Source organism: Haliotis rubra, unplaced genomic scaffold (genome assembly GCF_003918875.1).
Source record: "Haliotis rubra isolate DU_JTF1 unplaced genomic scaffold, ASM391887v1 Scf138, whole genome shotgun sequence".
Taxonomy (NCBI): domain Eukaryota; kingdom Metazoa; phylum Mollusca; class Gastropoda; order Lepetellida; family Haliotidae; genus Haliotis; species Haliotis rubra.
The window spans coordinates 1348957-1364016 of NW_025765314.1; the positions used below are offsets into that span (position 1 = coordinate 1348957).

The 15060-nt window shown below is 46.0% G+C and overlaps 1 protein-coding gene across 1 annotated transcript in view; it reads left to right on the forward strand.

Moving 5' to 3' along the window:
• The first annotated feature begins 4 nt into the window (after positions 1-4).
• LOC124268440 overlaps positions 5-15060 on the forward strand; it is a 39128-nt gene continuing 24072 nt past the window's right edge. The window contains exons 1-6 of the mRNA XM_046703399.1: positions 5-273; positions 5977-6169; positions 10534-10641; positions 11132-11251; positions 11590-11775; positions 12277-12441. Coding sequence (XP_046559355.1) covers positions 5-273; positions 5977-6169; positions 10534-10641; positions 11132-11251; positions 11590-11775; positions 12277-12441 — 1041 coding nt within the window. The remainder of the gene's footprint in view (positions 274-5976; positions 6170-10533; positions 10642-11131; positions 11252-11589; positions 11776-12276; positions 12442-15060) is intronic.

Genomic DNA, 15060 nt, shown 5'->3' on the forward strand with positions numbered 1-15060 from the left:
GTCTATGGATACGCTAGCCAGCGTCATCAGACAGGACGATCACAAAGATATTCAGGAAAATCTAAATTCACTGGATTACAGAGAGCACAGGGATAGGAAGATGGCCGGCTCCAGGGAAGATTCTTTCGTTAAGCCCATTTGGCAACTACAGAGGAGGATCAGGGAAGAGGGCAGGGCACCCAGAGGTTCCGCAACTATAACACGATTGAAAGTCAGGTTGGGGCGACTGGAGTCTTCCACCCCCAGCGTTCAGTACAACCCGGAAATCTACAAGTGGGTGGGCGCCTTCAACTACACTGGGAGAACTGGGGAATATTACAAGACCCATATGTCTCCAACATTCTTCGACAGGATATCGTATCCAATTAAGAAGCCACTCTCGTTGACCCAGTCAACCCTCACAGAGTTCGACTTCCTGACACAACAACTACCAAAGAGAAGAGGCTGTTACTTCCCTCCTGACCAAGCAGGCCATAGAAGTACTAGATCAAGTAAACATCGAACCAGGCTTCTGCTCCCGAGTTTCCTGAGTACCCAGGAAAACTCCAGGGAAAATACAGACTCATCTCTACAACATGAGCACGTTCAGCAGGGATTATCTAATGGAAACCACGAAGTTTAAGCATGATACATCTACGCCAACTCACGGCACTTAATCCGTCCCATGGATTACACTTAAGCCCGTATGAATCTTCAAGATCGTGCCTACATCCGATACATCCCGAATCCAAAATACCAAAAGCGGTTTACACTGGAAGCCGGGCTGCATTACCAATGGAAAGTGCTCCCATTAGGAATATCAAACGAGCCCATGTTTATTCACAAAAGATGCCAAAGACGCCCATGCGTCACATGCTTACATGCGTCTAGGGAGACTGCGCGAGTCGCGTTTTACCTGCGACGGCCGGGATACAAGTAGATCCAAGATCCACAGCATCTCAGAAGAAGCTACAACTAGACTGCATCATCAAGCTACTAACACGAAGCTGGGATGGTTAGTGCAAATCCTACTCAAATGATCGGACCTAGTACCCTGCTTAAGATCTGCAATTCCTAGGCATCCGATTTATCAAGACTCTCAACCGTATCGTTGTACCAGAGACCGTTGACTCAAGATCCAACGAAGACCATTTCCAACAGCTCTACTCTCTCCGTTACCCTCGACAATGGCAGAAGTCCTGTGGGTCTCCTCCGTCCAGCCCAAGATATGACACTCCAGAGGCAGGCTACGGATTCGCCCATTACGGGTCTTCATCAATGCTCATCTCGATGATACTACAACCATTCAGTCTATCGGTACACCTCAGATATCATCTACTTATGGTGGACCAGAATTCGAATGTCTGAAGGCATTTATTTAACAGAGCGGAATTGATAACCACCTCTATGTGAACCATTAAGCTCCAGGGTTGAGGGAGCTCATCACCGTGGCCCGGACGGGCTTCGAGCATATGGAATCAGCAAAGCAAGCTCCATGTAAACGTAATGTTAGAGATGGCGGTAATCAGCGCCATCGTCATTTGGAGTACCATTCTGCACAAGGGCACATCTGATGATTCCTTGCCGACAAGCTCAACAGTGAAGCGTTATGTGAACAAAGGCAAGGCTTGTGAGAATCATCGAGCCTATTATTGACTGTATGCTTTCAACTCAACGATCTCAGCTTTACCATGTCGATGCAAACCATTCAGACCAAGAATGTACTAGCAGGCGGCACTTTCTTGGCCCATACCTACCGTCACCGACAGAATGCGGATGCTCCATGCACGAGAATGCTTGCTCCAGATTATCAAGCTTAGTAGGAGCTCGCTGTAGTAGATCTGTTAAGCCACCAGGCTTCAAACAAACAAACTAAAGACATTACATTATCCGCAGTCCAGGATCCACAAGCATAGACAGCGGGCGCTCTAAGCATATCCTGGGGAAGGCCTCAGCAGCGTCGCTGTTTCAAAGCCACCAGTACTAATCCCTCAAGTGTTACAGAAAATCAGACAAACACAGAGTACAACTGACTTTGGTGTGGCTCCTTACTGGCCAGCCAGAGCGTGGGTTTCCCATTCTAATTCAAAAATCGGACCAGCCAACACTAAAGCTACCAAAAGCTCGAGATCTACTAATACATCCTCACAAACACAGAATACGAGAGCCAAGAGTATTCCAGCTTCCGCGTATGGACTGTATTAAAGTGTGTTTAAACAAGAGAGGATGATATTCTACAAAGGCGGCAAAAGCAGTCAAGCTTGCTTATCACGGCTATTCAACTCGTAGCAATGCGGCGACAAGTGGACAAGTTTTGAAGAGTACGCAACAAAGAATGGATTTTTCAATGAGGAAATGCTACACATCCACAGAGTGGCTGATTATCTGTGTTACCTCGTCAAAGGAAACATTTGAAAGGCTCGACATTGTGTCAGCATATCTTGCAGCTTAGTTCCAGTCATTACCATGAGAGCGGGATTGTCAAGTTAGCGAAGGCGCCAGAGTTACTGCATGCTTGCTCGCAGCTCTTTTAGTTTGGAAGATCAGAAGCAGAAATTCCAGCTCCAGCTTGGGATCTCTAATATGCAGTGCTTCAACACCTCACAGAGTGAAGTTTATGAACGTTAGAATCAACCACGTTTGAATTTCTCTCACAGAAGGCGGTATTCCTGTTCCTTCGCTATGCTTAGCGGCAGCCAGGATGTCAGAAATTCAGCTACTAGATTACGAGAGGATACAGTTTGATGACAATCATAACACAGAAGTGCACCTGGGATTGCGATGGGACTTTATTGCCAAAATCAATTGCCAGGTCAACCAGACGAACTATTCCATATCCCTGCACTATCCTCTATTCACCGGATCTCAAGATCGTTGGACTTATCTCTATGCCGAAGTCAAAGGCTCAAATCTATCTACGATGTTCCAAATCGAGGCATACGACATCTCAAAGCGATTATTCATCCCTTTAGCGGCTACAAATCAGACTGAGGTCTCACCGTACCACCATATCTATATGGATAAGAACTTCTATCATGCCAGCGCCTACAAGGCTGCGGGACTGGACCCTCAAGAGCGCTAATCCTCATGAGATCAGGCGGTAGCTTCCAGCTCGCTTCCGCGGTAACTGTTCACTAAATACCATCATGGAAAGCTGTTTTGGAAATCTGACATGGTGTTTTGCTAATCACTATCTGAGAGATATCTCTCCACTGGGGCGTCTCAGGTATTCACCATTTCGGTCCTCTGGTCCTCGCCTTTGGCAGTTGACAGTCCCTGCATTAGGCGATAAGACATAGTCTTTACAAGATTATTATGTATATTCATACCTGTATTATCTAAGCTTAAAACTCTCTCTCACGGAGTTGTTAGGGCCTATTGATATATTTATATAAGTCTAGTTAGTCTTAAGCCCAGTACTATGTTATGTACTTTTGGATAACTTCTCCATGTTGGGGTTAGTTTTGGTTTTACCTGTATTGATATATGTTTATTATGGTAATACCCCTTCTGTGGCAGTGTATGAAACTTATGGTTTATAGTAGCAGGAATTATCTAATTTAGTGCCAATATAAGTTCCCGTTAGGGGGTTATTACAGATATAATAATATATAAATCACTAAGTACTCTCATAAATCCAAAGTATTCTGTTCTGTCCCACCCCTCCGATTCCGTCGGATCACTACCAAACAAAGAGCATGAGTCAGGGATAAGGGAAAATATGTCTTAATTTTTGAGTAAAATTGATATTTTATACTATATCCTGACTCATGGTATGCTTCCCTCCATCCTCCCACATAACACTTTAGGATTTCCCTGTAAATTCAAGGTGTTGGGCTCGCAAAATCAGGGAGAGAGTGAAGCATGAGGCCAGAGGGTGGCACCACCTTTCCCGCACTGTAGGGGAAGGGGAGGCAACTTTCGGGGGTGAGTACTATTAGTGATTTTTACATTGAAGGGGGCTTCAATTGGGGAGATACAAAGTGTTCCACTGTGTGCTTAGGAGGAAGAAGACAAGCAAAAGGAAAAAAGGTCAGGACCAAGAATTATAAAATATCAATTTTACTCCAAAATTATATTCCATGCTTCCTTCCATTAATTCCACTGCTGTTCCATTTCCTTCCATTATCCACTACCATTTATTCTCCCCCCCACTATTTTCCTTCCAATCCCTATTCCATCTTCTCTTTCATTTATCCATCCACTTCCATCATTTCATCCACTGCTCCACTATTTCTCATTATTTCCTTCATTTTCCTTCATTTCCTTCATCCTTAATTATTTAACTATTATGTAACAAGCCTTTGTATTCTTATTTCCTTTCCTTCATTCCGTTAGATACTGTGTCCGCTGTCTATTTCTGTTTCACATACCATTCATTCCATCCTTGTCCATTTCCTGTGTCTGGTTCCTCAGGTCTCCATGTGCTATTTCCTATACACTGATCCGTGTGTGTCTGATTCCATTCCATTCCACAGGCTGGTTTGGACCATCTGTGTGTCCATGCTGTGTTCATGTGTGTGCTGTGTGTCTGATTCTGTATATTTATGTGGGGTCCTTTCTGTGTTTCCACCCTGCGTCCGGGCTTCCGGCCTGGGGCCACGGGCTTCCGTGTCGGTCTCTCTGTGTGGTCCTGGTTCCACTTGGCTGTGCCATTTCGTCCATTATGTGTATGTTGGTGTCTGGTGTGGGTCCATGATTCCATTGTTGTGTGTGTGTCCCTCACTCACGCCTGTGTTGTCTGTCCTTGGTCGGGCCGCTCCTTCCTGTCTGTGTTCAGTACATGGGGTCTGTGTGTCTGTGTTCCTCCAGTCTGGTGCCTGTGTGTATACCTGTGTTCTGGCCATGGGGTCGGGATTATGCGTTCATACCACACTGTGTCCTTGGCTCCAGTATGGGGTGGGGCTATGTGTGTGTGTGCCACATGTTCCTGTGTGGTCATGGTTCTGTGATTCTACTGTGTGTGGTCTGTGTGTGCCTGTGTTGTGTGTGTGGTGGTCTGTGTTCAGTGTTTCTGTGTGTGGGGTCGGTCTCGTGTGTGGACCTCTTCTCCCTACCCCATTCACCCAACTCTCTTCTCCCTACCCCCATTCCACCCCAGCCCCCTTCTCCTACCCCATTCACCCAACCCCTTCTCCCTACCCCATTCCCACCCAACCCCTTCTCCCATCTCCCAACCCCTTCTTCCTACCCCTTCTCTCTACCCCTTCTCCCAACACTTCTCCCTACCCCTTCTCCCAACACTTCTTCCTACCCCTGCACCTGTTGCTATCTCCTATATACTACCCTACCCCTTGCAGTCTCTCCCTGCTCCCTGCTCCCTACACTTGCCCACTGCCCGAACGCCTATGCTACCCCCTGATGTTTGCCACTGTTTCAGTCCTGTACCCATGACAGTAGTGCCTTTTGCCCTTCCCTTCCTGGTAGGGCTCTGACGGGTACTCGAGTACCCGGTAACGGGTTGGGTACGGCAGGACTCGAGTACCCGACAAAAGGAGATAACTCTAAACTAAACGTGACCTCATGTGCAGTCATGGGTGAGAAAAAGGTCGAACGTATGGGCCCATTTTGATCTTGACACTTCAAAACAACAAAACCAAGTGTTGCCTTTGCGTTTGCGGAATTATGTTGAGTTATGCAGGGAGCTCAACAAGCTCAATGAGAAAACATATTAACGTGTTTTATGGAAAGATTTCGTGTAAGTTTTCAATCAATACAGATGTTATAACTTATAAATGCGGCGTTCTTGTGTAAAATTCCGTTGAAAACTACTTAAAATACACTCACATAGCTCTCACTATTTATGCTATAATTTTCGGGTACTCGAGTCCGGGTTGGGTTTTATCCCCAGTGTACTCAAGTCTGATTTTTGCTACCCGTCAGAGCCCTACTTCCTGGTCTATGGAAAGTGCTCCCTCTTCCTTGTCCCCTGCACTACCCCGCTACCCACATGCTATAAACATGAATAAACCAATAAATGATATCTTGTAACTCCAGGTTGACTCCTAACTTCGAGACCCTGAATAATCAGCTGAAGACAGTTTTGGAGGAGTTGTCTGTCCTTGAATCCCGTCAGAAGCTCCTCAAACAAAAGCGGAGGAAACAGAAGTCTGAGATTGCTACGATGAAGGAGGACTACCAGGACTTGAAGAAGGAACTTGACCAGGAGCAGGGCACCTTGGACGAGGCGGTAATGCATGGGCTGATTAATTTAACCATTTGCCTTAAAAGGTAAAAAAAAATGTAGATCAGGATTCCTCAAAGTCTTAAAGGATATGACAGTTACAATCAGTGTGTGGAAGTTGTTTTAGCACAAGTTGCTGTAGTCGAAACAGAAACGAACCAATATATTTCCTTAGTTACGTTACCACAGGGTTGGAGGACTGTAGGGTAGCCCAGTGGTTAAAGCGTTAGCTCATCACACCGAAGACCTGGGTTCGATTCCCCACATGGGTACCATGTGTGAAGCCCATTTCTGGTGTCCCCTGCCATGATATTGCTGGAATATTGCTAAAAGCAGCTTAAAACCATACTCACTCACTCACTCACTCACAAGGCTGTATTTTACTGTAATAAACAGTGGACTTTGTGACTGATGAGAAGGTCAGAAGAAATTACGAAAGTTTAATTCAAGGAATTTGGCACCTGTGTGTTAGACAAAGACCTCTTGAATTTCAATGTTCGAACTCTGTACCAAATTGTCCTGATTAACTATGTGTCATGCCTATTTTGATAGCTAATAATGTGTTATACTTTGGACAGTAAGAATTGTTATTCATCTTTAATATAATTATAAAATGTTCTCATCACGATATGGCTGAAATATTGCCGATGTGACGATAAATATTAACTCACTCACTCAGTAAGAATTGCTAACAATGTTTTCAACCAGTACTTTAGTCTGTGTACCAGCTTGTGTTGTTTCCGGTCAGGCTGGGGTCCTGTTGGCTAGTACTGTAAGACACAGCATAGAGCTGCTGGTTGTGTTGTTTCAGGTCAGGCTGGGGTCCTGTTGGCTAGTACTGTAAGACACAGCATAGAGCTGCTGGTTGTGTTGTTTCAGGTCAGGCTGGGGTCCTGTTGGCTAGTACTGTAAGACACAGCATAGAGCTGCTGGTTGTGTTGTTTCAGGTCAGGCTGGGGTCCTGTTGGCTAGTACTGTAAGACACAGCATAGAGCTGCTGGTTGTGTTGTTTCAGGTCAGGCTGGGGTCCTGTTGGCTAGTACTGTAAGACATAGCATAGTGCTGCTGGTTGTGTTGTTTCAGGTCAGGCTGGGGTCCTGTTGGCTAGTACTGTAAGACATAGCATAGAGCTGCTGGTTCTGTTGTTTCAGGTCGGGCTGGGGTCCTGTTGGCTAGTACTGTAAGACACAGCATAGAGCTGCTGGTTGTGTTGTTTCAGGTCAGGCTGGGGTCCTGTTGGCTAGTACTGTAAGACACAGCATAGTGCTGCTGGTTCTGTTGTTTCAGGTCAGGCTGGGGTCCTGTTGGCTAGTACTGTAAGACACAGCATAGAGCTGCTGGTTCTGTTGTTTCAGGTCGGGCTGGGGTCCTGTTGGCTAGTACTGTAAGACACAGCATAGAGCTGCTGGTTGTGTTGTTTCAGGTCAGGCTGGGGTCCTGTTGGCTAGTACTGTAAGACACAGCATAGAGCTGCTGGTGTGTTGTTTCAGGTCAGGCTGGGGTCCTGTTGGCTAGTATTGTAAGACACAGCATAGAGCTGATGGTTGTGTTGTTTCAGGTCAGGCTGGGGTCCTGTTGGCTAGTACTGTAAGACACAGCATAGAGCTGCTGGTGTGTTGTTTCAGGTCAGGCTGGGGTCCTGTTGACTAGTACTGTAAGACACAGCATAGTGCTGCTGGTTGTGTTGTTTCACGCCAGGCTGGGGTCCTGTTGGCTAGTACTGTAAGACACAGCATAGAGCTGCTGGTTGTGTTGTTTCAGGTCAGGCTGGGGTCCTGTTGGCTAGTACTGTAAGACACAGCATAGTGCTGCTGGTTGTGTTGTTTCCACGTCAGGCTGGGGTCCTGTTGGCTAGTACTGTAAGACACAGCATAGTGCTGCTGGTTGTGTTGTTTCACGCGTCAGGCTGGGGTCCTGTTGGCTAGTACTGTAAGACACAGCATAGTGCTGCTGGTTGTGTTGTTTCCACGTCAGGCTGGGGTCCTGTTGGCTAGTACTGTAAGACACAGCATAGAGCTGCTGGTGTGTTGTTTCAGGTCAGGCTGGGGTCCTGTTGGCTAGTATTGTAAAGACACAGCATAGAGCTGATGGTTGTGTTGTTTCAGGTCAGGCTGGGGTCCTGTTGGCTAGTACTGTAAGACACAGCATAGAGCTGCTGGTGTGTTGTTTCAGGTCAGGCTGGGGTCCTGTTGACTAGTACTGTAAGACACAGCATAGTGCTGCTGGTTGTGTTGTTTCCACGTCAGGCTGGGGTCCTGTTGGCTAGTACTGTAAGACACAGCATAGAGCTGCTGGTTGTGTTGTTTCAGGTCAGGCTGGGGTCCTGTTGGCTAGTACTGTAAGACACAGCATAGTGCTGCTGGTTGTGTTGTTTCACGTCAGGCTGGGGTCCTGTTGGCTAGTACTGTAAGACACAGCATAGTGCTGCTGCTGGTTGTGTTGTTTCAGGCGTCAGGCTGGGGTCCTGTTGGCTAGTACTGTAAGACACAGCATAGTGCTGCTGGTTGTGTTGTTTCCAGGTCAGGCTGGGGTCCTGTTGGCTAGTGCTGTAAGACATAGCATAGAGCTGCTGGTTGTGTTGTTTCAGGTCAGGCTGGGGTCCTGTTGGCTAGTACTGTAAGACACAGCATAGAGCTGCTGGTTGTGTTGTTTCAGGTCAGGCTGGGGTCCTGTTGGCTAGTACTGTAAGACACAGCATAGTGCTGCTGGTTGTGTTGTTTCCACGTCAGGCTGGGGTCCTGTTGGCTAGTACTGTAAGACACAGCATAGTGCTGCTGGTTGTGTTGTTTCCACGTCAGGCTGGGGTCCTGTTGGCTAGTACTGTAAGACACAGCATAGAGCTGCTGGTTGTGTTGTTTCAGGTCAGGCTGGGGTCCTGTTGGCTAGTACTGTAAGACACAGCATAGTGCTGCTGCTGTTGTGTTGTTTCAGGTCAGGCTGGGGTCCTGTTGGCTAGTACTGTAAGACACAGCATAGAGCTGCTGGTTGTGTTGTTTCAGGTCAGGCTGGGGTCCTGTTGGCTAGTACTGTAAGACACAGCATAGAGCTGCTGGTTGTGTTGTTTCAGGTCAGGCTGGGGTCCTGTTGGCTAGTACTGTAAAGACACAGCATAGAGCTGCTGGTTGTGTTGTTTCAGGTCAGGCTGGGGTCCTGTTGGCTAGTACTGTAAGACATAGCATAGTGCTGCTGGTTGTGTTGTTTCAGGTCAGGCTGGGGTCCTGTTGGCTAGTACTGTAAGACACAGCATAGTGCTGCTGGTTGTGTTGCTTACTGGTCGAGGCATAGTGGGGTTGTTGGCTAGTACTGTAAGACACAGCATAGAGCTGCTGGTTGTGTTGTTTCAGGTCAGGCTGGGGGTCCTGTTGGCTAGTACTGTAAGACACAGCATAGAGCTGCTGGTTGTGTTGTTTCAGGTCAGGCTGGGGTCCTGTTGGCTAGTACTGTAAGACACAGCATAGAGCTGCTGGTTGTGTTGTTTCAGGTCAGGCTGGGGTCCTGTTGGCTAGTACTGTAAGACACAGCATAGAGCTGCTGGTTGTGTTGTTTCAGGTCAGGCTGGGGTCCTGTTGGCTAGTGCTGTAAGACATAGCATAGTGCTGCTGGTTGTGTTGTTTCAGGTCAGGCTGGGGTCCTGTTGGCCAGTACTGTAAGACATAGCATAGAGCTGCTGGTGTGTGGCATCTCACCTGTCTAGGGTTGGTCATTGGTCATGTTGTCAGTCACTGGTTTGTCTGGTCCAGATCGGACTGCTGATTGGCTAACAGTGAGTGAGTGAGTATGGTTTTATGCCGCTTGTAGCAATATTCCAGCAATATAATGGCAGTTGACACCAGAAATGGGCTTCACACATTGTACCTATATGGGCTTCACACATTGTACCTATATGGGCTTCACACATTGTACCTATATGGGCTTCACACATTGTACCTATATGGGCTTCACACATTGTACCTATATGGTGATTTGATACTGTCTTTCGACGTGACGAGCGAATGTTTTAACCAACAGACTACCCCAGCACCCCAGTTGGCTTACACGTACCAGTAACAAGTCTTTTTACTACTGTACCATATATTATACAAGTATGAAACAACGCTGTTTTAAGACTGACCTGGTTTGTGCAGGAGGAAGGTGATATCAGTGTATGAAATAAGGCCCGGCCGAGACGGGATAGATTTCTGACGGACGGTCTTAATTTACAGCTAGCCAGCCCGATGGTCTGGTACAAATTTTAGATCTTCCATACATCTGAGTAAATTCAACATATTTGGTCTGGTTAAATCCCTTTTGGGCTGGTAACATTTTGAAGTTAACAGTCCTGATGTCTGGCTGTTTGGCGTTTTTCATACACTGGTGATATGATAAAACAGGGAGTAGCCGAGTTAAAGCAGGAGTTGGAGAAGATGGACGAAGAGATGCAGCAGAAAGAGGCAGACGTGGCAGATCTAGTGGTTCAGGAGAGGGACGTGGCCCGAGAGGTGGGTGGAAATATTGCAGAACTGGGGAAGTAGGTGGAAATATCTCAGAAACAGGGAGATATGTCTGTTCTCTTGGTCTAGGTAAGGGAAGTGGATGGAAATATCTCAGAAACAGGGAGATATGTCTGTTCTCTTGGTCTAGGTAAGGTAAGTGGATGGAAATATCTCAGAAACAGGGAGATATGTCTGTTCTCTTGGTCTAGGTAAGGGAAGTGGATGGAAATATCTCAGAAACAGGGAGATATGTCTGTTCTCTTGGTCTAGGTAAGGGAGGTGGTTGGAAATATCTCAGAAACAGGCAGATGTGGCCTTTCTCTTGTCTAAGAAAGGGAGGTGGCTCAACAGGTGGGTGAAATACAGTAGAAACGGGCCGACACCAGCCTCCAGTTTAGCAAGTAGTTTCCTTTACCATAATTTGTGAGCATTTCCCCCAATCTTGTCAGTGAAATCTTTTAATGATATTGCTAAAGATTCCCGTTGTGTTGTGCAGATATCTGCCAAGAAGGACATCTGTGATGTTCATCAAAGGAAACTGGTTTCCATGTGTGCAAAGGCACGAAATGAATATTCCATGAAGCAGATAAAGAAAGATTTCAGAGCAGGAATAAGGGTAAGTACTACACTTAATACTTGATTTTTCACACACGCCACTTTCATGTCATGTAAATCAACCCCCACTCATTCACTCACTCTGGTACCCGTGAAGATGCGGGTTAGAATTCGGCAATTCAGCAACCCATCTTGTCATAAGAGGCGACTAACAGGATCTGGTGGTCAGGCTCGCTGGGTTGACACATTTCATCGCATTCCAATTGTGTAGATCGATGTTCATGCTGGATTGTCTGGTCCAGATCTGATTATTTACAGACCGCTGCCATATAGCTGGAATATTGCTGATTGCGGCGTAAAACTCACTCACTCACTCACTCACTCACTCTGGTGTGCTAGGAGTTGAAGCAGAAGTCTGAGAGCGTGTTAGTGGAGGAGGACGATATCCTGGACTATGACGATGGCGACTGTGATGACGAGGATGACACAGGCAACATGGTGGATAACCTGAAGGTGTTCTGTGTCAGCTCCACCGACTATATGAAGATGACGAGCCTGTTGACAGATGTTGATGGGGCACCCCAGGTTGGTTTGACCAATGAGTGGTTTCTTAAGACTGTGGACTAACGTTTAGGGTTAGTGACATGAGGATGAAACTATGGATTAGTCTTTTAACAATTTTTTTAAAAGTTTATGTCACCTATTGTTCAAGATGTCACAAATTCATGACTTTGCTTCTGCTAAACAAGAGGCTTCCTCCAGTAAAGTGTCTGTTTTTGGTTAACTTGTATGTTTTTCTCGCCAAAGTTTCAGGATAACACCATTGATTTACTTGTGATAAACAATCCATAATTCCTTGTGGCTAGTTAGAAATATTCTGAATCTGCAACCATTAGGACAATTGATGATGTTATCGTAAATTATATAAGACAAAGTGTCGACATTTTGTCATGTCACTTACCAACAGTGGAACAGATGACAGATCAGCCAATCAGCGGCCAAATCATGATGCACGGTGAGAATCACTAATACTAGTTTCACTTGTGTCCTTGACCTTGTGGGTAATACGATGTGTATGTGGGTCAGGTATTCAGTACCCCGGAGGAGACCCAGATCCCAGCTCTGAGGGAGTTCGTCCACGCCACCTCTCTACAACGACGGGATCGTGGAGTGCGGCAGGTCGTGGAGAAACTTGGACACTTTGTGTTTGATCTGGATAATTATCTGAAGATGTCAGAGTATAATGGAAAGGTTTGTATTGACTATATGGCACACCCATTAAGATCTGGGTTAACCCATGCTTGTTGTAAGAGGCAACTAATGGGATCGGGTGGTCAGGGTTGCTGACTTGGTTGACACATGTCATTGTATCTCTATTGCATTCATTGATGCTCATGTAGTAGATCACTGGATTGTCTGGTCCAGACTCGGTTATTTACGTGCAGCTGGAATAATGCTGCATGCGATGTTAAACAACAAACAAACAAAAGGCTCTAATTTTTTCTTACCCTAACTCATGATCTTTTGCTTATCTCCCTTTTTCTTGCGAATGCTAGTGGAACACTTGAATCCCTTGAAGTTCCTGAAGCGGATGTAAAAATACACTCACCCACGAGTTACCTCCTTTTCCTCGCGTAAACAGTCATGTGACCAGCCTTACTTGTCACTCTCTCCCTTTTCGCCCAGGTGGATGGTTGGGCGAGCACTGGACTCACATATACAGCATTATATCCTTTTTATTTAGGTCCTATTCTTCAAAATTACGCTGTGTATGGATTTGGCAATAACTACTATGTATTATATGTAAAACAATTGTAGAAATTATTTGTATTTGTGTCTTTATTTCATCGTTATGTAACTTTGTTTACATTTCATGAAATCTTGCAGTGTTTGCAGGCACAGGTTATCTGTGGCTGATCCTCACCCCCAATGCCTTTCGTGCATAAAACCATGTTCTTCCAGCTTGCGCTGTACTTATTGTGTTGATTTATCAAATCTACAATTTAATCAATATTTGTCATATCTATAGATGTGCCATGGATCGTGTATGGAAGTCATCTCAAGTCACGGCTGATAAAACAGGAGATCAGCCTGCAAACTGTATGTTGATTGCTACTGTGGAGATTCATAATACTGGTGCTATGTTGAGTACGTTGCAGGGGCAGTCTGCTGGTACAGGGGCTAAGAAGAGATAGGCTACAACGCAGTTGACTCAGACTCAAGCTAAGAAAAAGACATTGTCTTCTTCTACGTCGCAGACGAAAGCATCTGTTACCAGATCGGAGGGTAAATCTACGCGGCCCAGTAAGTCAACGCATCAGAAATCCTTCAACGAAGAGATATTACCTCCACATGAAGCAGACGTTTTTTGATGATCCCCCGTTACTTCTACCCGAAGTACCTACGAGATCGGCGACTCAATCGACTTCCACAACTACTAGATCGTCTCCTGCAACGGTCACAGCATGCCAGCTGTTTGACGAACTACCACCAACTTCTCAATGGAGTGAAGTTGAGGCACACAACTCATCAGCGTTCGCGAACGCTTCTTCTACACCACAGCAGCTTCAATCAACCCAGAACTTGATCTGGGTGAAATTATGAGTCAATTCACCAACCAGATGATGGCTATGATGGAACGGAGGTTCGAGGAAGAAGCGAAGGCATCTCATCTACTGACACCATGTGCAAACCTACAGACCTGCGCGAACCTACTCCACATAGAACTACGTCTCAAGACTACGTTGGCGAACGTACACCTTTGCGAAGGTCTCCACAGTCTGACGACTTTGTCATCTTGGAGAAGGATAGAAGACATGAGATGCCTACTCACCGTTCTACATCTGCGAACCGTCAGCCTTTTGAGAACATCGAAGGATTCATCTCCTACACATAGCCGTTCTAGATCGAGATCGCATATCTCTCACAGATGTTCGTGAAGTCACTCATCACGAGACAGAGGTTCGCGAAGAGGAAGCTCACATCACAGAGGTTCACGAAGAGATGAATCCACAGATAGAGGTTCGCGAAGAGAGGACTCTCAAGATAGACGTTTGCGAAGGGAGGAATCTTCAGTTCGCGAAAGGATGATTGAGGTTCGAGAAGGGATACAGGTTCGCAGAAGGACGATTCGTGGAGGCATAGCTCTGCCGATCAGGAGATAACTGATGTATAACCAGACTTCGTCTTCCCGGACTCGGAGGTTACAGCTTGGATAGCCAATGGTTTGAACTTGGAGTCTCCTTCTAAGGTTATAGATGAAGTCTACACTTATAAGATGCGTAATGACGACTTTGACTCGGTGACTATTCCTCCGATTGAACCTATATCCAAGGTACCTTCTAACCTACGCACAGCTTTGAGAAAGCTGCAGACATCTACAAGGTTCGAGAACTCTCAGATCTACAGGCAGATAACAGCAACGCAGACATCTACAGGGTTCGCGGACCCTAGGGTTATCAAACCCTTACATCAACAGGCAGGATGTTGACGTCGACTCTATTACCATACGGGGATTAGGATTTTATATCCTTTCAACTATATTCAACATCGGTATTACTTCAAGATCCATACAGACATACGTCTCGACAGCCTCCTTCGTCATGCTGGCTTATGTTATCCACAATGGGAATATGTTATTTATATCACTGAACAAGATTTTACACTTGGGGCAACCCTTATTCAAGAGGTGTATATGAGCGGCGTAGAATTACTCTCGCTTTTACTCAACCAACTAATTGCATCAGATTTTATGGAGGCCAACTTGCTACAACACCGGTGACGTCATGCTTGGAAGCTGATTGGTCCACGTCAGACAACGCCTCCCACTGACAGAGCAGGCTCCAGCATGTTTTCTGATTTATAAACAAA